Here is a 26,367-nt window from a genome sequence, read left to right on the forward strand (position 1 = left end):
AACTTAAAATAGCAGTATTAAAATAGCAAATGGCGTTTTTTCAGCACTTAGTGAATTTTTTTTTTTCAAAATAGATATGGACCTTTGTTGTTCGTAGTGGACAATACTTAATCGTAGGAATAACCATCCGTAAGATAGCCAGCATTTGAAACGCAACGACAATCTACTTTGAAATTTCATTGGAGGGAATATTACCCTCCCACACTCCCTCCCCGTTATCTTTTAAAATTAAGAACCAATCGTTTTCTTTAATTTTAAATAATTTCATTCCCGTTCAAAAAAAAAAAAAAAAAAAAATTCGTTAAAGAATTTAAGCATGGATTATCCAACTGATTGCGTTTACACTCTCTCCTCCTTGCATTGCAATGGGCCCCAAATTTTAAAAAACGGAAGAATTACTTGTCTTTAATAATTTCTTTCTTTCTTCCACTTTTAAACTATAAAGCTTCATTCACTTTCACTCTTTTTTCTCTCTTCTCCATTAAAGCGTACTTTGAATTCTCCATTAAAGCGGCTTTCTAAGCTTTCTCTCTTCTACGGAAAAAACTTTTAAGGTAATAATTCTGTTTCATTTTTGTAACAATTGAATGTCGGTTTCACAATCTAGCGTTTAGTTTCACACTATTGTTTGTATTACATATACTCAATTTTTAGGGTTGAACTGTTGAACTTTTCGTTTTAGTTATGAAAGATTATAACCAGCGATTTTGTTGTTTGAATTTTATTGTTTGCATTTTGAGTTGCAAGTGTTAAGCGAGATTGCTAACGTGTTGCCGGTTTTTCTGATTAACTATGAAAATGGTCCTTTTTTCCCGGCCAGGCCGGGCGGGGTGGCCGGGTGGGCATGGAGATGAGTTGTTAGGAATAATCATTATATAACCTCAATTTCATTTTATTTGCAACTTTGGTGTATGATTTGCGAGATATAATAATTCCAAAGTTGCAAAATAATATGAAATAGAGGTAGTATTATTATTTGGATACTAAATTGTATTGGTGGAATTTTCCTGTTATTATTCTTGAGTCTGGGACGGATTTTATTGTTAATTATGACCTAAAAGACAAATGTGGTTGGTTTGAAATGGTGCATTACTCAAACCTACCAAACTGCGTAATAGTTAAATTAATAATGTCGGTGTTGCAATGATTGATTTGGGTAGTGTGTAACTTGTTCATTTCTGCTAGAAGAATTGCTTGACGCATTCTTGGAGGTTGTGTTCTGGTCTTAAATGGAGGATCCTATTGTGCAATCTCAGCCATTGATGTCTGAAGGGATTGAGGAACTATGCAATGGTTCTGCTGATGGTGGTGAAAAAGTTGTGGAAGTGATGAAAGCAGCTGTTGGGTCGAGTAATAGGAGAGCAGAAGCAAGGAGTAGTTTAGGTTTGAAAACAGGTGTGGCTAAATCATGTGTAAGTGGGAGTCCACATAATCCCAATGTGGTAACTGTAAGGGCAAGAAGTAGCACTGGTGGGTCGGGTGAAAAGCAGTCTATTCCTGCAAAAAAGCAGCAATCTGGTTCTGGTTTGGCGGGAAGAAAAACTGCTGGTCCTTCTGTTTCGGAGCCAGTACGGCGATCATTGCCAGAAACAAGGACGTCCAAGGTTTCTGATGTTGGTAAGAGTGTTAGCAAAATGGGTATCAGAGATACAAAATCAGGGCCAATTTCACCTGGGACTAGAACTTCGAAGATGTCTACAAGCTCTAGTTTAAGTAAGAATGATTCTGATAACAAGAAGTCATTTACACCTGCTATAGGTTCCTCAACAAGTAAGTTTCATTCTTCTCCTTCAGTTGATAGTACAGTAAGCAGCACTACCAAAAAGTTATTGTCAAAGAACTCTACACAGTCAGCTCAATCCCCATCAGTATCAAGTGGATTGAAGAAAAGTACCAAGCTTTCTTCACCTTTGACTCGGTCTCCATCTGTAAGTAGTGGATTCAGAAAAGGTACCGTGTCAGCTTCACGGGACCAGAGTTCAAGCTCATCTGGTCGAAAGAAGGCAGCAACCTCTGATTGCCAGGATTCTCATTTCATAGTTCTGCCACAGGTAGAGACCAAAGCTGGGGATGATGTGGTAAGTTGCTATCATTGCTTTAGTTGCAGTCTAATTGCTATTTGTGCCTGCATACTGCATGTGTCTGTTTGTAGAAGCTTGCAACATGATCACAGTCAGGTTCTTATTCCTATAATTGTTAGACTCTATCTATCCTACAAGTTAGGTTGCCTGTAGTTGGGTATGATAGTGCTTCATGATTTTAGCAGAATTATATATTACATATTTATGAAATCACCTGAACTCATTCTTTCATGGTAAATTATTTACAAATTGATGCACTGTGTCTATGAAAGATAAAAATAGTACTTGGTAGAAGACTAAAAAAATTGCTTGTTGATGAGCTATTGCAGAATACAAAATGGACATTTTTTTTTGGTGTAAAATCATTAGCTTTGTTTGGAATGAGCAAGGTTTAACCTTTTGATGTTAAAGTGCTCTCTTAACTTAGATATGGACGGAGAAAGTTTGGTTTAATGAAGCGTGGAAAATGGTTTGTTGATATTTTGGTGGTGCATTTGTAAAGGATCCAACCAATATGGAGGGTATAGCCTCCCATGACAAGGTTTTGAGATCGAACTATAGTGAGAGATAGTTGGTTTCTCAAATAAATATAATACACCCAAACATCCACAATTAAAGGTAATCCCTCTTAAACTTGTAAAGAAACTGTAGGAAAATCACAAAACTATGTAAAAAAAAGGAAAGAACTAGTGACTATATTTTGGTGATTGAGCATCTGGTGCTCATTGGTGATATAGGGAATGGAGTCAAGTCATGAAGAAGTAGGAACTACTTTGTGAGTTTATAATCTAGCATCTTTATGTGCAAAATGACGGTGTTGAGCCCATTAATGATAGTAATCAATTGATTGGTGTTTTGCGTCTATGGTTGGGCATACAGTGGTTGATATTTGGTAGTGTGATTGGTGGTGAAATATTAGATGGTTAAGCTAGAATTCAAGTTAGGGTTGCTGCTGGCCAGAATGAAGAAGGATAGAAAGCAACTAAGAAAGTCACACAGAGCTATTGATGGAGAAGTGGATTAATTGGTGGGGTTTGAGTGTTTTTTTTGGTGTGGTTTAGGGGGAAGCAAAGGTTACAAATTATGAGAAATACAGGCCAATTATTCATATTGTTAATGTCATTCCATGCATAATCATTTTTTGTTGTCTGTTAAAGTTAAGCATATTTGTGATTCTATTATAGTTAGCAAAGAATTTAACTTGTAAATATATGTTTAAAAGTTTTTCTCTAAGAGGACTACTTATCCTCTTGTGTTCCTCTTTGTGAGTTTTTATACATTCTATTCTTTAATAATGTGTTCTTGTTACAAGTTATTAGTAGATTATCTATTTCTACTTTTTCATTCAGTTTAAGTAGAATAGAGTAGATCCTTGTTAGTGCATTTTACTTAGTTATTTTCTTGGATTTGTCCTTCTCACTTTTTAATTTATTTCCAATGCTTTAGTATTTCTCTTATCCTTTGGAGACAATATTAACATGCTTTTTGCTTGATGGTTGCTTCATGTTGTGGTTTTAGAGGCTAGATCTGAGAGGTTTGAGGATCCGTAGCCTGAGCGCAAGTGGTGTGAATTTGTCTCAAAATTTAGAGGTACTTTTCTTATAATAAATTCCTTCTAAGATGGCATACAATGAAAATTGTCTTACTTTCTCTTTAATACCTATATTTGACATACTATCATAAAAAATGTGCATGCACTGTTTATATATTTGATTTAAGCTTCAACGCAAAGTTACAAATTTACAATTTCTTGAATTTGGTGCTAATGGGGTAGAATAGATTGTTACTTTGCTCTAGACATACAGATAGATACGTGTGAAACCAGTTAGATTTAATGATTTATCGGAATGAATGGCTTAAAATGGCTTCGTAAGCTTCCTTAAGCAAAGATACCAATTTTGTTTAAGAAAATTGTAAGTGTTTTGCCATTTTTTTTAGTTTGAAAAAACCACATTTCTTTCTCTCTTTTCCAAATTAAGTACGGTTTGCAAGATTTGTAATCTTGTTTGCAGTGGTGAATCGGCTATTGACCAGCTTGGTAAAACTTTGTATGGACATACAATGTTTAACTTCTACCTTTCTTTCTTATTAGTTGCAAGACTTGCAACAAAGGAATTCTAATATGTCTCACTATTAATACCCTTTTGTTGCAACTGATAAGATGCAGAGGTAGTAGCTCAATTCAGCCTTTATCTCTTAAATATAAAACCTTCTTATGAAGGCGGTTTTTTTCCACATTGCAAGTGTTAATAAAAAAATAATGGGATCTTATGTGGGAGCATGAGATGAATCCACAAGGAAATCCACAATAAAAAATAAACCGCCATCTAAATAAACTATTTACACCTCAAGTAGTTTATTTGATGTAAAAATTAAACTACTTTACATCTTCATTTATTTTTATGTGAGATAGTGGTTTTGCTAGCCTTGCCAGGTAAAATCACTATTCAAGGTATTTGTTTTGCTAGATCAATTGCTGTAGTAGTTACCCCTTGAAATTTTTATGTAAAAAAAGGGAAATTCTCATTGGCAACCCTATGAAATTGCACTTTCTCTTTGGTAAACTAAAAAAAAAACTTAATTTCTTTGGTAACCTTATATTCTTGATTAATCTCATTCATGGCATTAATATGGTTAAAACCTAAGATATCTTGATTAACTAACTGTATTTAGTAGTTGATATACTAGTCTAGGGTTTGTTGATTTTCCAATAATTAGTGAGGAAGGTGAACAATAATTGACAACATTAAATGAAGTAGCAATCAACCATAAAGCTTAATGTAATTCTTAATCCTAGCCAACACCAAGTAAAGCAAAGATTTAAGGAGCAATTACCAAGATTATATCAATCACAAAGATAGAGGAGAGAGAAAACCTCAATTGGTTTCAATTAAGCAAAAAGATGTCCAAACAACAAATATCACCCTATTTATAGGGGTATTAAAAAAAGCTAGAGTTCTTAAATTATAGCCCTTGGATTACAAATGAAAGACTAAGATTAAAATGAAAAACCTAAGAGGAAAAAGGACAAAAATGCAGCCTGTCGAACGGGGGTATAAGACTACAAGAGTGGTCCCTTTGAGCTCCGTTGTTTTTAGTATTACTTTCTCTTTTTGTTGTGGTTATTATATTGTTGGTCCTCCAAATCAGTCTGCTGCCTTTCACAATCTACAGACAGGCGTTTCCTTGGCCCCTCTTAAGATGGAAATCAAGGGGCAGTTATCTATGTATGAAAAGCAAATGTATATACTTCTAGAGATTACCTTAATATCTTACCCATTGGTGTAATTTTTTGGCAGTTCGTTTATCTCAGGGACAATTTATTATCTTCGTTAGAAGGCATTGAAATACTTAAAAGAGTTAAGGTCAGTTTATTATTTTGTATTGGTTTCTTGGCACAACTTTGTTAACCAATTACCTTATAAAGCTTATTTGACTTCACTGTGTTCTAATGCAATATTATGTGCAACTAATTTGATGTTGTTTATAATGACCAGGTTCTTGATTTGAGTTTCAACGAATTTAAATGGCTCGGATTCGAACCACTTGGGAACTGCCAAGTCCTACAGGTCTTAATTAGACTTTTTATCATGTACTTGTTTTTATACGAATCTATTTGGCATGCTCTTGAAAAGTCTCTATGTTTCATGTAGCAACTTTATCTTGCTGGGAATCAAATAACATCACTTTCAAGCCTCCCAGAGCTTCCTAATTTGGAGGTTGTCTCTTGATTCAATATACGTTATATTGCACTTGTTTACACTTCATGATCGCTGCGTTGTTTTTCTTACTTTACTTTTTCTGAATTGCTTTTCTTGTTTTCTTTTCCTTTATACAGTTTCTCTCCGTCGCTCAAAATAAATTGAAGTCTCTCTCTATGGCGAGTCAACCTCGGCTACAGGTCTGCTTTTGCAAAATGATAAAGTTTTGGCTTATAGTTCATGTTTATATTTAGCTGCTGAAGCTGCTTGTTACTCTCTTCAGGTGTTAGCTGCAAGCAAAAACAAAATATCATCTCTCAAGGGTTTCCCACATTTACCATCTCTTGAGGTTAGCTTTCTGTCATTACCACCTTTGAAAAGAGCTATCTTTCTTTGTTAGTAGCACTAGTTACCCCTGTTTATTCGGGTTGTATTGTGCTATATTGTAGTGCTAGTTTTTCAGCCAATGCATTGCTGGGGTTTCTTGCATCACACAAACTATTAAAATATAAATATTCAGGAATCTTGACTTATATCCAAGAGTCATACTTTAATTAGGTGTATAGTAGGGAGGGGGGGGGGGGGGGGGGGGAGGGTTTATTGAAAAAGGGTAAGGGAAAGAGATGGTCTGATTACCTTTGTTGTTTGTTGGGCCAAATTTGTCATTCCCTTTTACCCTATTTCATTTTAACTTACCCCCAAAATGCCCCACCTCCAAAAATTTTCATTTTCTTTTCTCTGACACCCTTAAAACCATAGAGCACCAATAAGACTAGCTCACTACCTCTGGTATTTTACCTTTGGCATCTATTCTTCCTTTTCTTTCTTTGTTTTCCTTGATCCGGTTTCCAAATCTCCAATCTCTATTGTTGTCCTTAGATGCTGTCTCCTCTTTTCTATCTTGTTTATTTGGTTAAGGAAAATTTTTAAATTACCACCCAAAAATGTAACCAATTTCGAACTAACCACCCGTTTAATTTTTTATTTTAAATTACCACCCCTTAAATTAAATAAATGCTCAGATTACCACCCATTTCAAAAATCCGGTGGATTTTTCATCTGTAGGCCCCACTTAACGCTTATTTTGACCCGTTTGACTGATTTTTTTTCCTCGATTTTTCTCTTTAAAAACGCTCTCCTAACTTCAATTCACATTTTTCTCTTTGAAATTTGGTGGTGTGGTGGTGTTTCGTGGTGCTGTGTTGGTGCTGCTGATGGTAGTGGGTTGCATTATGGTGTAAGGTTGTAGTATGTTGTGTAACGGTGTAGTTGTGTAACGGTGTAGCTGTGTAGGGTGGTGATGATTAAATTGAATCAATTATGCATTCATTCTAATGCAGAGGATATTAGAAAGTTTAGAGAGAGAGATTAGTATTAGATTACCCGAAATCCAAGATTACAGCCTACCCCCTTATAGCATAAGCACAGGGAATCTAATAACAAACTTAGGACAGCTAATCATGCAATGAACCTAAAGAAACCGTTAAGGGAAAAGACAAAATAGCAAAACATAAATTATTCTCAGGCTACAGAAAAGGAAATATATTAGCAGCATATTAGCAGCAGTCCTCATTAGGTGGTGTAGGTTGGGTTGTGCAGTAGTGAGGGTCTGATGGAGCTTGGTGGTGCTGGTGGTTCCTGTGAAAAAAAGAGAAAGGAAGCAGATCCTGTTCATCCCTATCTCATCTTGAAACAAACACAATGTAAAATTTAGGGGTTTGTATCTCCTTTCTCCTTGTTTGCCTTTCTTGAAGTCATTCTTCTTCCCTTCATGTGTACAAACCAATTGATCCTAATGGTTAGTATTCTTGTTCAATGAGAATCGAGTTTGATTTATTCACATCTCTTATCCAATTTTGTTTTACCTCAATTTATTGCATATGAATTCATATAAGCTAAATTAAAAACTTAATGTGTCACTCTCGGAAAAGCTTCCCTTAAACGTATATTATTTATTAAGGATTTGTTTGGCATTGATTTTTGTTTTCTGTTTCTTGTTTTTTTTTAAAAAAAAATACTAAAAACCAAAAATAAGAAACAAAAAAAAGGTGTTTCCACTTTTTTATTGTCAGTGTTCAAAATTGTCATGAATATAAGAAGTTTGTCTAATTTTTAAGCCATTAATCCATTATGAGACATATATCGTGACTTTTAAAAACAAAAAACAAAAAAAAAATAGAAAACCACAATGATGCCAAACGAACCCTAAGTTAAATGAAATCTTTATATAGTTATGTGCATAAGTTGGATCAAAATATAAGTTTAATTTTAGAACTTAGAAAATTATAGGAAATTTTGACTTTTACCACAAAAAAAAAAAAAAATCAAAAAAATTGTTTTTTACCACCAAAACTTTTAAAACTTTTATTTTACCACCAAATTAAAAATTAAAAATTATTTTTAACCACCTGTCGTCAAAAACCTAACGAAATTTTTAAAATTCTTTGAATTTTCGTGTCAAACACATGCTCTGTAAAGGTTTTGTGGGGGTATTTTGGCCCTACGGGTCCAATTTGAAGTCAGAATTGACAAAAAATGATCGAAAATGTCTCATTTTGCATGTTTAAAAATACCTCGATTTGTGTGAACACGCAAAACGAGACATTTTCGATCATTTTTTGTCAATTTTGACCTCAAATTGGACCTATAGGCCTAAAAGGCCCCTAAACTTATGAAAAGCATGTTTTGCGCACAAAATTCGAAGAAATTTTTTTAAACTGTTAGATTTAACGGTTTCTTGACGTTAGGTGGTAAAAATCAATTTTTAGAACTTTTTTTGGTGGTAAACTAAAAGTTTTAGAAGTTTTGGTGGCAAAAAACAATTTTTTGATTTATTTTGGTGGTAAAAGTCAAAATTTCCTAAATTACATATACCTTGTTTTTCATAATGTTCTTAATTTTTGTTTCATAATGTTCTTAATATATTTTTGTTTCATAATGAACTTAACAAAATCCCCTTTTATTTATTTATTTATTTATTTTTATTTATTTTTATTATGTGTTTTCCACTTTTTTTTGTCTTCCCATATGTTTGTAATGTGCCATGCCTTGACATCACTCACATTGTGCAGCACTTAAGAGTCGAGGAGAACCCGATCCTCCGGATGCCTCATATAGAAGCAGCATCCATTTTGCTTGTCGGTCCCACATTAAAGAAGTTTAATGACAGAGGTCAGTGTTTACCCTTATACAAGAAATCGATCACTATTGTGATAGAATCTCTCATTTCATTTTTACGGTTTGTTTCAGACCTTTCCAAGGAAGAAATCACAATTGCTAAGCACTACCCTACGTGTACTGCCCTCTGCATAAGGGATGGTTGGGAATTTTGCTCTCCAGACCGTGCTGCAGGTTGGTTTTCTAAGGTGTATGATCATTTATGGATCAAGTTAATACCAACTTAGAATCCCTACTTATAAAAAGTATAAGATAACTCTTAGGAATAGTGTGCTACCAACTATACCTTCAAAACTATGAACAAAAATATGTATAAAAATCTGTACTTACATTTTTACCTTCATTAATATGTGTACCCTAACAAGGTAATAAACGCGTTGTCAAATGTCTATCCCTAGATCAAATACAATTTATACAAGCTAAGCAAACCTAATACTGGTATAAATCAAGCATAGGGGTCGAATTACTGGGAACGAATAAAACACCACCAAATGTTATCAACAACTAAGCTAGTCCGGAATAGGTAATAAGTAAACTAAAGTCTAAATATGCTGAAACAAGAAATAAAACACTAAGGGAAATGGTTTAGGTATAGCATTCACTCAAACATAACCAAAGGCATAGAAGTTGAAATAATCATGAACTAAATACGCTTGAATATCGAAGTAAGAGGTCCAATCTAGCCACCTATCGGGGTCAATTGGCTTCTCCTAACATAGCCTCTATGCTATCACGTTAGAACCATATATTAGAAGGTGAAATCAAGTAATAAACGATACAAATGAATCTTGCTAGGTCCGCTATCGCATCTTCAAGCAATAATTCACCTCCAATCAACTAACAACATGCATTTTGCAAGTAAATTGAAGAACATCAAGCATATAAAGACTTTAACCACAAACAAATCAACTCCATACCCTAAAACATGCTTACGATCCAAATAAACCACAACCATCCCCTTAATGGGGAGATTACTCACTAATCATGCCAACAAGATTAATTAATAAATAGCCAATCATTAACATGATTAACAAGCAATACTAATAACTAAAACAAGAATAAAATAAAAAGATAAAGAGAAAAGAGTAAGGAGATGCTCATTGATTGAAGTTGAAGGTCTATAAAGAGGTTGATTAAGCTTCTTCTTCAAAATCCAAGTTCAACAATGGAGAAACCCTCACTTTCTCCCTTTAAATTACTCTAACCCTAATCTAAACCTAGAGAGAGAAGCTTTCCTAAAACTAATTAAGAGGATAGAATAATAGTTGATTGTTCTAATTACCCCAAATATGGGTATTTATACTAAGCTAGGAAAAATAAGAAAGATAAAAGAAAATGAGAAAATAAGAAGGAAAACAAAAGAAAATAAAATATAAAAGGAATAAGAAAAGGAAAAAGGAAAATAAAAAGAAAATAAAAAATAAAGAAAATGAAATAAAAATAAACAAAACAAATCCCACAAATCATCTCTCATTTTCCTTCTCGAATTGAAGCTGCTCTAATGGGAAACGATTGCCTCCAATGCGCCTCACCAAACATCATCATCAATCATCATCATTAAATCACCACCATTCATCCTCAACCGCAATTATCAAGCATCAAATCAAGACCGTTCGATCTCCATAAATAATCACGTCCAAAGCTCGTGATTGGTTCGAATTATACCCAAACTTGCGCACCCGCAAAGATGTCGCGCAATTGCTACTGCCTACAATCTGTTTTCTGGACTCCATTCGCGCGTCTTATCACGGGGCTGCGCGCCCGCGAAAAGCTCCAAATAAATTGGGGCTTTATTGAGGTTCGATTACTGGGGCTGAATTGAGGCTGAATTGCGATTGTGAGGGAGGAGCAGAGGAGGTGGAAACGGTGGGTGAATTGCGGGTTCTGAGGGAGCAGCTGCGACATTTATTTGGTGTGAAGGTGGTGGTTGATTGAGGTGATTATTGCGGTGGTGGTGGGCTGGAATTGGTGTTCGGTGATGGTGGTTGGAAGTTGCTGCTGGGAACGGCTGTTGTGGGTGGCTGTTCTGATTCGGTTGATGCGGTTTGGTTGTTTGCGTGAGCAGGGCTGCTGGGATGAAGGGGGTAATTAAGGTGGCAGGTGGTTGATTTGAATGTGCAAAGGTGGGAAGATCGAGGGAGCAGGAGAGTTCTGATTGGTGGTGTTGGTGCTCGGTTTGGGTGGCTGGTTGCTGGGTGGTTGGTGAAGTAGAGGAGCTGCGGTTGGTTGATGGGAATAAGTTGGAGTTGGAGTGTAGTTAACTGAGAAGATAGCGAGCAGGGGAGGTTGACTTTGTGTGGTGAAGGATAAGGTTTTGGTGGGGTGTAAGCTGGCAGCATAGTAGCAGCATAGGCATTGTTTCCTTGCTCAAATTGGCGCCCGAACTCACTTGACATGAAACCCGAACGCCTACACACAAAATCGAGGAAAGGATTGGGACAAAGAAAATAATATAAATAATAAAAATAAGAGAAATAAAACTAAACTAATAAAAATTATATAAAATTATTCAAGTATATAAAATCAAATGAAATAACAAAATAAACTTAAAAACTAATAAATAAACCAAATAAACTAAAACACGCCAAAATTACCAAACTAAAAAGAAAATTTATTAAATAGAAAATAAGAGAATAAAAAGGGAAATGGAGGAAAATAAATACGAAAAATGACTCTAAAACTACTCCCTAAGAGTGACTCATCATACTCTCATTAATGTATTCAATGTTTTTTTTTTTTTTCATTAAACATATCATCAATTAAATCAAAGTTTTTTTTTGTTCTTAACAAAAACTTGTAATGTTTTTTTTTTTTTAATTTATTTGAATAAAAAAAACTTCTAATGCTTTATACTTCATATGTTATTATAATTATTATTATTTAAAATTTTAAAAAAACTTTATGTACAAAGAGACTGTTATTACCAAGAGACTATTTATTTTTACTCCTTCATGGTTACTCTTCTTATTTACAATCTTGTCGTCGTTTAACTACAACTATTGTTAAGGTTTATTAGCTTTTGAAATTTACGTTATTTGATGGCACATAAACAACGTTATGGGACTGTGAATGACACATAAACAACATTATCAAGAGGGTAAAGAACTTAAAAATTCTAAAATCAAGGGAAATCTACGATAGAATAAAATGGTATTAATTATGGGAGAGAAAATGAAGGAATTTAAGAGGAAAAATATTATTGAGTGATTATTGCTTTAGTGTATTAGGTATATATACTAGGTTAGAACCCGTGCGATGCACGGTTTATATAAAATTTATTTTTATAATTTGTACATTTTTTTAAAAAAAAAAGAATAAATATAAATAGAATATGCACCTTGTACAAAATATCTGTATTTTGAAAATTTTAGATTTTTATCAAAATTATAATATAATACTTGTTCAACTTTGCCTAATACATATTTTAATGTAGGAGTCTATTTATTAGTGTACAACTTAAAATTATTTCATTTTTTTAAGGATAAAATGATAGGTTGTATTTGTAATATTGAAGCTTTTATTATTCAAATTTCAAAATTTATTAAATATAATAGCTCAAAAAAAAAAAAAAGAACATGACATCATCATGCATTTAGGCGGGAAAATTTTTATAATGAGAGTGACATATGGACAGTGATGACATCAACAAAGTTTTGTTTTAGTAATAGTTAATAGATTAGATGGTCGTAGAACATTAAAGAACTTACATTTTGAAGTTTTTAGCTGCAATATTTCACATATTATGACCTAAGCTCAGAAAAAAGTCATCGGAAAAAAAATCACGCTAGAAATAGTATACTAAGTATTATTGAAACATGGAAATCACTCAAGAGTTCTAAATTAACAATTGCCCCTTAAGATATGAAGGGATAATAATATTATATGAAGGGATGCAAATCAATTAAATATAATTTAATAGTAATTTTGGAATAATACCCTTTAACTTTAAAGGGTTTAAATTATAATCATCATAAAAGATTCAGGTGTGCTTTCAATCTCTTCTTCAAATCCACCACATAAGCACATAAACCAAATGGATTAAAAACTACCACGAAACCAAAGGTGTAAAAACACACCAATACAACTTCTTCTTAAGAGCTAGCCCCTCCGCGTGCACCCTAGTTACTGTAAAATTAACAATGAGACAACTTCCGGAAAATCAAGGTCAGCGATGTCATAAAAATGTTAGAAGGAAAAATAGATTGGGCATGTGTAAAGAGAATCTCTAAATCTCTTTAAAAGTTTAAGGAAAAATTATTTGTGCTTAATCTATTATCATAACCCCATAAAGGAATAAGCAAGACGGGTTTATGGCATATTGACTCTTAAAGTCTTAACTTGTAGACATTCAACTGATCTCCAGGAAATAACCTATTCTACAAAAGGAAGCTGTTTCACTATTTAGAGTCATCACTAGCTCACTACCAAGGTATAAACAATGGACATTGGGGATAATAGTTTATCTAAATTCAATTTATACTGTTTATCATCACGAACAATTTCCTTTAGTTTTTGAAAATTGGTTGTCTATCCAAAACAAGCATGTGTCCATGTAAAATCTTCAACTTGGCTTTCCAAATATTTTGTTTTGTAAGTAAATGAAAAAAGTGCTACAGGTTAAAACATGCAACGGAGCTCCCTTAACCAATCCCTCTAAAATTGTGAACTTACCCAACCTTGGATTTTGAAGATTGTATCTAAATGTGATATCCCTTGAATAATTCAACTCTTTACAAATTGGGCCTTGCGTAAAGTAGGCGGTGACAGTTGATACTCTTTTCATTTTTATTTTTTAAAAATTTTGGGAGATGACACATGGTTCAGAGAATGGGGTACTCCCTTGCATATGATCCCTCTTGATACTAGGACTTAGTTGCCTGTAGTTTTTCTTGCAGTGCAGTGTGATTGATACTTTTTTTTGGATGGGTAATAAAGAATTTGTTAAGGGCATAAAAGGGTGTTGACCCCCCAAAAAAGGAGTAGTGCTAGGGTTGAGAATTTTTATCCCCCAAGACAGTGACAAAATTTCTTTTTCTTAAGAACCTGTGGACAAAACTTGTTCCTTTTTCGATGGAATTATTCATGAGCGCTCTTTGAAGTCAAGATAGTGATGCTTTTGCTGAAGTGCTCGACAACATCAAGTCATCAACTATACAAGATCCTCAAAAATAACAATTCATATGGAGTGACAAGGATTTCCTCTAAGAAATCTGTGGATTCTTTTCCTTCCATGTACACCATCGAATAGTCAAAGGAACTACTCTCCACATGTCTGCAATCCATTTGTTTTTGAATCCCACTCTTGAGCTGTTATAGCAATTCACTTCACTGTTGAACTTTATATATTTCATATAAAAACTCAAGTGCCAAAAAAATAGTTCCTAATGACAAAATGAAGTAGTTGGCTACTTACTCTTCAAATTTGCAGACTATGCTGGCAAGCCATATGATTTCCATTGAAATTATATGCCTGAGAGCTTATTTACATTATCTGTGTTCCTTTTTCCAAAAATTACAAAGAACTGGTGTTCCACCTGAAAAGGGTAGTAAGTGTACTATTGAATTTTCTATTTATGTACAGTTTACTGAATATTGCTTTATATATATTCTTTTGCAGACTCAACTTTTGACTTCCTCGTTGAACAATGGAGGGATCAACTGCCCCCAGGATTTCTCCTCAAGGAAGCATCAATTGATCTGCCTTTTGAGGAAGATGCTTGCCGCTGCCACTTTATTTTCCTTCAAGACCATGGTAATGACTCAAACTTGGTTTTAAAATATCAATGGTATGTCGGAGAAGGGGTTCTTTCAAATTTCAAGGCAATTCCTGATGCCATTTCTGAGGTAATATGCTTTTCTCTCTTTAACAGTTCTTGAGGATCCCAAAGAGATTTTTGATCTGTAAATGGTGTGTTGCCTCTGCTTGATCATTTGGTCTCTCTGACAGGTCTACTGTCCAAAGCATGATGAAGTTGATAAGTACTTGAAGGTTGAATGCATTCCTGTATTTGGGGAGACAGAATACCCTCCAATTTTTGCAATTTCTTCACAAGTCTCTCCTGGTGTGTTAATTTTTTTTTTACTTATAGTTTTATTTTGTGTTGTATAAATTTTAGAACTTGGATTGTTAATTATTAAACTATCTTGAATATTTCTTGTTTCCACATCTAGTTATGATGCTTAGCAGGAGATATAATATTCTGTTGATCTGAGTTGTAAAGCCTTGCCCATAATCATTCAATGATATTAGATAGGTTTCTGTGAATAAATGCTGCAAAGATAAATTATTATTGGAAGGAGATGGAATTCTGTGCTACATTCGTCGTCACTTGTTTCCCATTAATGAAATACTCCCTTTGTTTTTCTTTTTTTCTTTTTTTTTTTTTAATTTTATTTGCATCACTTGAGAATGCACGGAGTTTTAGGAGAGTAATATAATATTATGATCGAGTGAATAAATACTTATAGTAAAAGTAAGATGGGAATCATGAAAGAGAAAGTATGTGAGAGAGATAAATATTATTATTATTTAAGTAGGGACTAATGGACTATGGAAGAGAGAGAACCGATAAAATAATTTGAGTGGGGTATAAAGTAAGAGAGAGAAAGGATAAAAATAGAAGTGATGCATTTAAATTAAAACACCCATAAAACGAAAGTGATGCAAATAAAAAAAAAAAAAAAAAAAAAATGAAGGGAGTACTTTTATATGTTTAAACTTAATGAAGGAAATAAAATAGTATAGGAGCAGTATTAGTAGCACTCGGTTGCAAAAGGTGCCGGTGAAGGTGGCCTTAGATGAGGAGGGCTGTGATTTTTGATGTCATTGTGTTGGCTTTTAGGAGGGCTTTGGTGGTTGCTTTATAGTGATTTTTCGTGATTGTTTATTCAGATTATAGATTGGTTTTGGCTTGGAAATGGCTTGACGTGTTGTTCTTTTCATTGGGTTTTTTGATAATATTTTAATTGGTTACTATCTGAAGTGTTGGATTACATTGGTAGATGTTAACAAAGGTTGAAAGTCTATTTTGTTGCCAGATATGTACCTCATCTGTTATTTTAGTTCCATTAATTATGAGCGCTGACCCATGTATAATTTTGCTAGTAATTATTACAAAAAGTTTATTATTTGTACTTAATACTTATACGCTGAGACAGATTAAGATCTAACATAAGTACATAACTGATATTCTTTATTTCTAAATAACGAATGGCAATGATGGTCAAAGTGAGGTATATGGACGATATCAAAATTCAACATTTTACAGCATAAGCACATGCCATTCTTAATTTGTAAATAAGCAATGGCAATGGTGGTCAAAGTAAGGTATGTGGATGATGTCAATATTCAACATGTTACAACTAAACTATATGCTGAGACAAATTAAGACCCAACATAAGTACATAACTTTCATTCTTAATTTATAAATAACCGATGGAAATGATGGTCAAAGTGAGGTATATGGATGATGTCAAAAGTCAATATGTTACAACTTAAAAAAATGAAGTACACTTGTAAGGCAAATGTGTTAGTTATTTACAGTATGAAATGTGGTATCATATGTGCATCAATGAACTAGTCATTTAAATATGAACATCAAACTATTTGGTGACTGATAATCTGATATTATTGCTGTCGCTCATTGGATATCTACTGTCCTTGAAGGAACTGGATGTCCAAAGGTCTTGAATCTTGATGTGCGTGGTGACCTTGTTGAGGGAAACATCATTAAGGGCTGTGCTGAGGTTGCTTGGTGTGGTGGGACTCCTGGAAAAAGTGTCTCCAGGTGAAATTTATTTGCATTAATTTTCTAATATTCCATTCCACTGTTAAACCCAAGCTTTGATCTATTAAGAGGCTTTCTAGAAAGTAGTTCTTAAAAGACCCAAAATTTGTCTTGTATTGAGAGGAGGTGTTTCTGTTTTTGTTGGAAAAAGGCTGATGGTATAGCTGATCCCATAGATTTGTGATTTACCTATGAAGCAAAATATTGAACCATCGTTGCATGACTGTTGCACAGTAGTGCTATTGTAAACTTTCCGACTTATGGATCAGCAATTGCCATTTGATTTTGTTTGTATGATAAATTCACAATCTCACAGCTGGTTAAGGAGAAAATGGAACAGCAGCCCTGCAGTAATTCATGGAGCTGAAGAAGCTAAATATCAATTGACTATAGATGATGTTGATTCAAGTTTAGTTTTTATGTACACTCCGGTAACAGCTGAAGGTACCAAAGGAGAACCTCAGTATGCCATCACTGATTATGTAAAATCAGGTGTGTGAGCTTTTAATCTGCTAATTTTTTAGATTTTATTTCTGTCCCCAACTTTGTTACTTTTAGAATAATTGTGCATTATGAATAATACTCTTTTTTGTTCCTGTTCTGTTTTTATTTTTATTTTTATTTTTTTTATTTGTATCCTTTTGATCTTTTCGCAATACTATGAATTGGTAAATACAAGCAAAATTGGATTGATTCATTGGCTTTTCACTGTAACTGCATTGCTCCTCTAATATGCTCTTTTAGCTACATCCTGAGACCCAAAAATACTTTAGTAGCATTTAGCAAGCTCACATTGATGTATATAAATGCTTAATCTGTTATATGTCGAAGAGATTTATCTGATATGGGCACTATACATTTGCTTGCACTCGGTAGGGTGATTCTCTCGTCCCAAGATAACATTTTCTTAACTTTCCTGTATAAAATGTAAACAAAAGTCAGAGAAGGCGAGTTAAAGATAATAAGTGTTGAGTGTTACCATAGACTACATTGTGTTTTAGGATGAAGAATACTGAAGTGGGACTGAGAATAGACATGCTGTGTTGTGACAGTCATGCAGTTTTGGAAGATCATGTAGTGTAACTGGTGTTGTTATCTTCACATCGGTTAGTTTAATATTGCTAAATTCGTTGTTCTTTAGGTACGTGAATGGTATATATCTTATGTTCAACTGTTATTTATTATCAGGCACATGGTTTTAGGAGAGTTTTGGTGTTGGGAACTTTTTATGTTGAGAATAAGTGAATATGAAAATAAGTAGCCAGTATTGTTTATTGTTAATTAATTGAGGCGAGAGAAAGCGGGAACCATAATGCTTTAATTGCGTAGAAAGAAGATGAAAACAAATAAAAGGAGGAAAAGTAAAACATTATATATAGAGTGGAGTCTGGACCCATCTCAAGAAAGACTTTTATTTATTTTTTAAATTTTTTGTGGGACTATCTATTAACTTTTTATTAATTTATTTATTTATTATTATTTTTTTTAATTTTTGGATTTACTCTCAACAAAAGCATATTTGCTTTCTAATATTTAAGGATGTTGTATTGAAATGAGGTGCAATTTAGGAGACATTCACCCTTGTGAGATCTGGATGTGCATGTTTACCCCAGCTGTTTGACTACTGCTAACATACTTCATTCAACTAGAGTTGATTTTTCATTAGCTGGATATTTTGAATGCATTTGATTGATGCATTTTACTGTCTGGTTATGTTTTAGTATTCGTTTGGGATCATAATAACCCTGTTTCTTTCATGGTGTATGAGTATACAATTCAGAGAAATATAATAGTTATTATTGTCTGACTATGATCATTATCAATGGTCAGCTCCTCCATCAGTCTCTAATTTACGGATAATTGGAGATTATGTTGAAGGCAACACTATCAAGGGTGTTGGAGATTACTTTGGAGGAAGAGAAGGTCCTAGCAAGTATGAGTGGCTGCGTGCCAATAAAGAAACAAGGTTAGCTCATATCTGGTGTAATTATTGAGTATTCATTACTTTAAAATTTTGTTTATTCTTTCTTATTACCATAGTGTTGTTTTATTGGCCTCATATGTTTTCTTGAGGAATGGTGAATTGTTCTATGTACAGGTCGGTCTAGTAAATAAATTTGTCATGAGACAATAGTATGTTCATACCTCATTTGCTTAGATGCTGTATGTTGCCTAGAGTATATGAATGAGTGTGATTAGGTGGCAGTTGTTAGAGCAAAGGGTTAAGAAGATCTGCAGGATCAACATGGCACCCTGGTTGATGTTTCATGTCTTCATTCATAGAACATTGTCCAGACAGAACTAAACCAGATCTAGGATTGCCCTACCCAAACCTATAGTTAATATGCAATTTTACCTGAGATGATATTGACCCTAAACCAATCTGATCAGAGAATCAATGCTACTGATAATTATTTTCTTTTATCTAACAATTTATTCACTTACCTTGGCCAAACTGTAATAAAATCAAACACCAGATATTAACCAAATCCAAATGATCAAACAAAATGACTCATTTGTCAGTTGTCACCTCATTTCATCTCTAACAACGTACTAGTCATATAACATTTGAACATTTAGTTATATTATGTTTTTAAATTTCAAGTACTCTATCATAAAACTTTAAATTGGAAAAACATTGGATAAAATTCTGGTCAAATTTTGTCTTGTTCACTGGTAAAAAGTTTCAGCTGTTATAGTTAAGGTGATGCTTAGTTTTTGTTTCTATATTGCTTAGTTTTTGTTTCTTTGGCCACAGAAATCAGTGTAAAAGCTTATCTTATTTCCTAATTATTTGTCTTCAGGGTATCTGAATTAATATTAAGTGGGGCTCCAGAATATACCTTGACACGGGACGATGTTGGCTGCCGTGTGGTTTTCACATATATACCTGTGAATTTTGAGGGTCTGCTATCTCTCTATTGTCTTGCATAGTTTGATATATATATATTTCTATGTTTCTAATTCTGTGTCAATTTGTAGGTAAAGAAGGTGAATCTGCTTCTGCATTTTCTGATATAGTTAAGCAAGGTAATGGCTAAGATACTCCCTTATTCTGATTCTTCTGGTTATATCTGGAGGTTTGTGAAGAAATTGGCTCATGTGGATGTTTCTTTGTGCTATGTTTGATCTAGTTTTTCATGTTTGAGTTTTTGTCATATCATTGCCATTCATATTGAATCTTCTATATATAGCCTGGGAATTGAAGGAGGCTCATGATTCATGAAGCCATTTCTTTGTCTTTGTGCTATATTGATGTATTACTTTTCCAACATATTTTGTGGGCCAGCAATGCATTGTTATCTAATTTATGTTGACTGTTGTTCATACGTTGGATATATTCCATGGGGCATGATTTAGAGAGTTAATTAACAGCATGTTGATCATCTCTGAAATTGTGTCTGGTATACTAAGTTCCCTTTGATATGTTGTAATTTATTTGATTGTAAGATATTTATTGAAGCATTTTCTTATTTTTGGAAAATGTGTGAGATGAATATGTTTTTGGGAATTTAGAATTTTAATACAACGTATATTTATCATCATTAGAAGATGGTTTATCATGTGACAATTTCAACTAGGGATTAAAAAGGAGGTGGACAAAATGATATTTGTTACTTCTAAAAGTATTAGACAATGCTTTATGGTTTAGTTCTCCTCGAATTCCAGTGTACATGCTTTCCACATCCTTTTTCTTAGTTGATGAAATTTCTCAGCTAAAAACCAGCAGAATATACTTGCTTAGTGAGGCTCTATATGTAACTGCACTATTAATTATAGCGATTGAACCTTGAATTATTATCTAGCTTGGAGGAATATGTTAATTTGTATTTAGTTTTCCCAATATGCTTGGGTAGTTCTGAGAGTTAAGAGTTTAAAAAGGTTCATATTTTATTTATTTTTACTTTTAGTTTGACTTTCTTCTTTGATTACTGATGACACGAGTCACACGACAGCCACTCAGTGCTACTGATATAGACATTCTATGGTAGCCGTAATAAAAAATATTGAGAATGATGCCTGAGAGCTGCTTGAATGTTTATATTTATTTCTTATTAGATGGATGAACTAGAATTTTGTAAATTGTAAATTTATGTGGAAAGCATACATCCTCATGTTGTATTACAAACTGCAGCACCTCCAAAGGTAACGAATACAAGAATTGTTGGTGAACTTAGAGAGGGAAGTAAGATTACCGTAAGTGGTGCTGTTACTGGAGGAACAGAAGGGGCCAGCAGAGTACAATGGTTTAAAACAAGCTCTTTTACTTTATCTGGGGAGGATGGCCTAGAAGCTTTAAGCATGTCCAAGATTGCAAAGGTGGGATTCTTAATCATATTATGGGTTACATATATAAGAATCTTTTCCAATTTTGTGCTTATGTCTATTGCCACTATTACACTTATGCAGGCCTTTCGCATACCATTAGGAGCTGTTGGCTACTATATTGTTGCAAAATTTACTCCAATGACCCCTGATGATGAAGCTGGTGAACCAGCTTATGTTATATCTGAGATGACTGTTGAGAGTACGTGTAACTTTATAAGCTTATATAAAATTCGCATATATTATTCTCTCTCTCTCTCTCTCTCTCTCTCTCTCTTTCCGTCTCTCTTATTTATTTTTTTTTTTTTAATTTTTTTTTTTGAGAGGGGGTGGGCCGGTGGGGTTCCAAACCGTAGTTTATAAGAGAATGATTGTCACAAAATTGTAAGCTACATTGCGGAAGGCCGGAACCGAATGTTGTGTCCAAGTTATTAAATTTGACTCTACTGTTGCAACTCTTCTCACATTTGTATTTCAATAATGTAATGAAACTTTGATCATCATTCATTCATTCATTTATAAAAAAAATGTTAGAGGGATGTATTCCTGTATTTTGTTTTTTTAATTTTATTTTTTAATTATTTATTTTTATTTCTATACTGTATATTTTTATGTTTATGTTTATTTATTAATTTTTGTTTAGCCGATTACAATTAAGCATATAGCTAGCATTCCTTCTAAGCCAAGATCAAACTCTTCTCTATAACTAATATCTTTACAACATCTTGCAGCTCTTCCTCCAAGTTTGAATTTCTTGTCAGTCACTGGTGATTATGCAGAAGGTGAAATGTTGACAGCCTCCTATGGTTATATAGGTGGTCACGAAGGCAGAAGTATATACAACTGGTATCTTCATGAGGTATTAGTTACCACTTAGGGTGTTACTACAGGTTCTCTTCTTTCATCTGACCTCCCCTAAAAGTTAACATGTCATAGCTAATATTTTCTCTATTCATAGGATGAAACTGAAACAGGCACTTTAATCAATGAGGTTTTGGGGCATCTTCAGTTTCGAATACCCAAGGAAGCGATTGGTAAATTTATAGCCTTCAAATGCATACCTGTTCGAGATGATGGTATGATTGGCAAAGAAACCATTTGCATGGGACATGAGCGTGTTCGTGCTGGTAAATACATCTAATTTACCTTCTTCATTGTATTTATTTCTACAACATTTTTTTGGAAGGGTCTTATTTGTTTTCATCCTATATCATTTGAGATCATGTTTGAATTCGTCTCGTAATCAATTTGGAATTAGATATAGGTGTATGTCAATTGCAATCATTAGTGCCTGCTTCCTTATTCAATGAAAAGGAAACTTGTATCTGGTTGCCCACGTTAAAGACTATTGGGACTCATGTGCAGTAAATAACACATTCTCAAAAATATAGCTGGTTGATCATGATATTTTATTCCTATGTAAACTGAAGACTTTAATAAATTTATAATTAACAGTGTTGGATTCTTGAAATTTTGTTTGACAGGAAGCCCAAGGTTGATATCTTTGCAAATAGCTGGCAAATCTATTGAAGGATCAACATTGGTTGCTGAGAAATTATATTGGGGAGGTGAAGAGGGAGAATCAGTTTTTCGCTGGTTTCGGGTACTGCATCCAGTTTATGTTGCATGTGACTGATATTCGCTCTCACTCAAGTCCTAGACTTTATTTTTCAATGTGCATTTTGAATCAATCTCTGTTCAGATTATTTTTACTATTCGTCATGTTGTGGTTGTGAGCTTAAATTTATTCTTACTCTCTTTTATTTTAATTGCAATGTGGTGGTGGGGGATGCATATTTTCAAGGCGAGGAGAGATATAAGAAGAGAGACCCACATGATTAGGAGAGGAACATAGAGAGCAGTTAGCCAAAAAAAACAATGTAGCATACATTTTGCAACTTTCCAAAGAATATTTTCGAATAAAAATAGAATGAAGTGAGAATGATCTATTTTTATTTTCGAATTTTATTAGATGCAATTACTGTGTTCTTAGCATATTTTATTTGTAATTACAGACTGATTCAAGTGGGCAACAAATTGAAATCAATGATGCTATGACAGCATCATACACACTTTCGGTTGAAGATGTTGGATGTTTAATATCAGTATCCTGTGGACCTGTTAGAAGTGACTGGGCACGTGGTCCAGAAGTAATCTCTGAGCAATTTGGTCCCATAGTACCTGGTAAATATCTAGTAGTCTTTGATAATGTTTATGGTTTCACGTTTCTGTTATAGAAAAAAATTGAACTATTTAGTTCTTACCTGTACCAGATTTATCTGCTCTATGCAACATAGTAATAGGCATTTATACTACCTTGTGCTGAAAATGTTGAGTAACATTCGTTTTAGTGGCCACTATTAAACAAACTTATGGTATTATGATTTTTTCTTCAATTCAACTCATTGTTTAGAAAACAAACGAGCGCAATTGAGCAATTGACTTGTAGTTTTTTGTGTAAATCAGGTGGCCTGTTTTAAGAATAAAAAAAGAGATTATTCCGCATATTAAATTTGGTTGATCATTTTGAAAATTACTCTTTCTCTGATTATATGACATTATGTAGGCCTTCCATCCTGTGAGGAACTGAAGTTCTCAGGTTCTATGATGGAAGGGGAACGATTGGCATTCATTGCTTCATATCATGGAGGGTGAGAATGTAACTCAAAATTTAAACTTCCTTTTTTCTTCAATTGTACTTCTAATCATCTTTCTGATCCGTTCCAGGGTAAAAGGCAACTGTTGTACTGAATGGTTTAGAATTCAAAACAATGGTCACAAGGAGAAACTATGTGCTAATGGTGAGGAGAGAATTTTCATGCTATATAATGAAATGAATGGTTATCTAAATATGTCATATTAGCAGATTATCTGGATCTAACCCTTGATGATGTTGGGAGCTGCATTGAAATTATATTTACGCCTGTTCGGGGTGATGGAATAAGAGGAATTTCCCAGAGTATTATATCTGATGTTATCATTCCTGGTAGGTGGTTTGAACACACAGAAATTGTGCATGTTTTCGATGTACGTTGACTATTCTTGCTAGTCTGTGCTAACAATTTTTGCACTAAGCTGCTTTGTTCTTATTAGATTGATTAGATTTAATAAAATTCTATCAGTATGCTTGCAGATTTGCTCTTTAAATTGACTGCTTGGCTGAAAGTTACCCCACTTTTTCTTTAATTTTTAAAAATTACTGCCTCAGTTTTTTTTAGTTGACAAGTTTTGACTTTAGCACTATTCACACACTTACCTTTGACCGTATTTTATGATTTATACGTAATGAAAAATGTAGTCAGGTGTGATCTTGTTAGCTTCGTCACGATATATACTTTCAAAATATCAACTTTTTATAATTTTTGCTTATTGGTAATTAAAGGCATTTGTGCATTGAAAAAAGTGACTAAAGAAATGTGTCAACTAAAAAGAAACGAAGGAAGTAGAAGTAATATTTAGCCTGTGTACCCTGATTTCCTTTTTTTTTTTTTTTTTGGTACTAAAAGTTGATTCATAAATAAAAAGTCATACGCCATTACAAAGAGATTTATGTCTAATAAATACATGATAATTGAATCTAATAAAAACATCCTTTTAGAATAGCTACGATCGTTGTTGCAAATCGTAAATTTTTATACCCTCTTTCATATCGTTGTGATATACAAACTTTTTCGACGAAGGGGTGTATTGATTTGCTGTAGCCGTGAAGAAAATTTTCGTCAGATTGTAATAGAACAATTAACCTCTTATTTGATCCTGCACAAATCCTTACCTCAAAAACAAAAGTTGAAAAAAACCACCATAGGGGCACTTACGGCATTGAAGCCCACTATAAGGGTACTTGCTACACTCAAAGAATGTAGATTTATTGTATTTAATAACAAAAACATAAATTAAATAATGGAAAAGGGTCGAGCAATTTGGCTATTTCCGGCCTATGAAACACTTATTTTGAAGAACCCCAGGGAGAAAAAAGAGAGAGAAAATAGAGAGGAGGCTGATTTTTACTTTGATTATGTGTATTTGGAAAATTTACCGGCTACAATTGGCACGATTTCTTGCAGGCAGTGGATGAGGGGATTAACACCCACAAAGAAACGTATAGAATAAAACTTAAGAGTATTACCTTGAAAGAAGTCACCACATTACTTCAACTATAATGTTAACGGTGATGAGAATTGAACCCTTAACTCTGGGTTAGGAGGTAGGAGCTATGCCTGTTGTAATGGATTTACAAGGTTAAGTAACAATGTGTTAGTTATGTACAGGGGAAGGTGTAAGGATGGTTGATTGATCTTGAGGAATATAAAAAATTACACAAATAGGCTAGGACGCTAGGTTAAAAACCTAGTGATATCCCCGTGCTGGGTTGTTTGTAGGGGGTAAACAAATTCAACTCCCATTGATTCTAAGGATACTTTGACTTCTTGAATTCATTTTTTTTTTCTTTTTTTTTTCGTGGTTATACACTTATACATCACCTGTTTCTGACTAATATTTTGTCAGGAAAACAAACTATATTCTGACCTATTTGATTATTAGTATGATTCCTTGAGGCCTGACCCCATTTAGTTTCTTATCATCATAAATTTCATGACACTTGGATTTGGGCAGCTGTCTTCTGTAGAAATTTGTCTTCATGGCAACCTGTTGTCTTGTGATAGTTGGATGGAATATGACATATGAGTGTGGACTATCGATATGTGGGTTTTTTTTTTTTTTTTTTAAATATTTTTTTTAAATATTTTTTTTTTGGTAATATTTTATTCACTTAGTTGAACATTACTAATGTTTATTTTTTTGTTTTTGTTTCTATTTTTATATTTGCCAGCTGATCCTGTGGGTTTGGAGCTTACTATTCCTGGTTGCTGTGAGGCTGAGGTGGTGCTTCCACATACGATATACTTTGGCGGACATGAAGGTCTTGGGGAATATATTTGGTACAGAACAAAGAATAAGCTTCATGGATCTGATTTGAGTAGCATATCTGATACATATGATGATATTGTTATTTGTGGTAGAGACTTGTAAGTAATATATTGCTTGGGTCTGTACATAGTTTAACATATCCATTTCCATGCTGTAGTTCAATAATTCTGATGATGAATTGATGTTACAGAACATACACACCATTTCTTGATGATGTGGGGACATATTTGGTGCTATATTGGGTTCCAATTCGTGATGACGGGAAACCGGGCAAGCCATTGGTTTCAATTTGTGATGATCCAGTTGCCCCAGGTATAAAGCGCTTCACTTTTTAATATGCATGCAGTTTCCTTTGTAGGCAATTCT

General features: G+C 33.7%; 1 protein-coding gene across 5 annotated transcripts in view; it reads left to right on the top strand.

Moving 5' to 3' along the window:
- Positions 1-233: 233 nt before the first annotated feature.
- LOC145636054 (187-kDa microtubule-associated protein AIR9-like) overlaps positions 234-26,367 on the top strand; it is a 44,422-nt gene continuing 18,288 nt past the window's right edge. The window contains exons 1-28 of one of the 5 annotated variants that reach the window (XM_081687495.1): positions 235-554; positions 1,186-2,078; positions 3,600-3,671; positions 5,381-5,446; positions 5,579-5,650; positions 5,735-5,800; positions 5,920-5,982; positions 6,066-6,131; positions 8,854-8,953; positions 9,032-9,133; positions 14,577-14,803; positions 14,907-15,021; positions 16,626-16,746; positions 17,063-17,238; positions 18,577-18,712; positions 19,551-19,651; positions 19,729-19,776; positions 20,882-21,066; positions 21,157-21,274; positions 21,804-21,931; positions 22,031-22,199; positions 22,557-22,675; positions 23,088-23,256; positions 23,639-23,723; positions 23,800-23,873; positions 23,939-24,058; positions 25,904-26,099; positions 26,192-26,313. In XM_081687495.1, coding sequence (XP_081543621.1) covers positions 1,230-2,078; positions 3,600-3,671; positions 5,381-5,446; positions 5,579-5,650; positions 5,735-5,800; positions 5,920-5,982; positions 6,066-6,131; positions 8,854-8,953; positions 9,032-9,133; positions 14,577-14,803; positions 14,907-15,021; positions 16,626-16,746; positions 17,063-17,238; positions 18,577-18,712; positions 19,551-19,651; positions 19,729-19,776; positions 20,882-21,066; positions 21,157-21,274; positions 21,804-21,931; positions 22,031-22,199; positions 22,557-22,675; positions 23,088-23,256; positions 23,639-23,723; positions 23,800-23,873; positions 23,939-24,058; positions 25,904-26,099; positions 26,192-26,313 — 3,865 coding nt within the window. In that variant the 5' untranslated portion in view covers positions 235-554; positions 1,186-1,229. Of the gene's footprint in view, positions 555-1,185; positions 2,079-3,599; positions 3,672-5,380; positions 5,447-5,578; positions 5,651-5,734; positions 5,801-5,919; positions 5,983-6,065; positions 6,132-8,853; positions 9,134-14,576; positions 14,804-14,906; positions 15,022-16,625; positions 16,747-17,062; positions 17,239-18,576; positions 18,713-19,550; positions 19,652-19,728; positions 19,777-20,881; positions 21,067-21,156; positions 21,275-21,803; positions 21,932-22,030; positions 22,200-22,556; positions 22,676-23,087; positions 23,257-23,638; positions 23,724-23,799; positions 23,874-23,938; positions 24,059-25,903; positions 26,100-26,191; positions 26,314-26,367 lie in introns of all 5 variants that reach the window. The other 4 variants (XM_081687497.1, XM_081687492.1, XM_081687493.1 and 1 more) reach the window with 4 other exon arrangements.

This window comes from Chenopodium album, chromosome 6 (genome assembly GCF_948465745.1).
Source record: "Chenopodium album chromosome 6, dcCheAlbu1.1, whole genome shotgun sequence".
NCBI lineage: Eukaryota > Viridiplantae > Streptophyta > Magnoliopsida > Caryophyllales > Amaranthaceae > Chenopodium > Chenopodium album.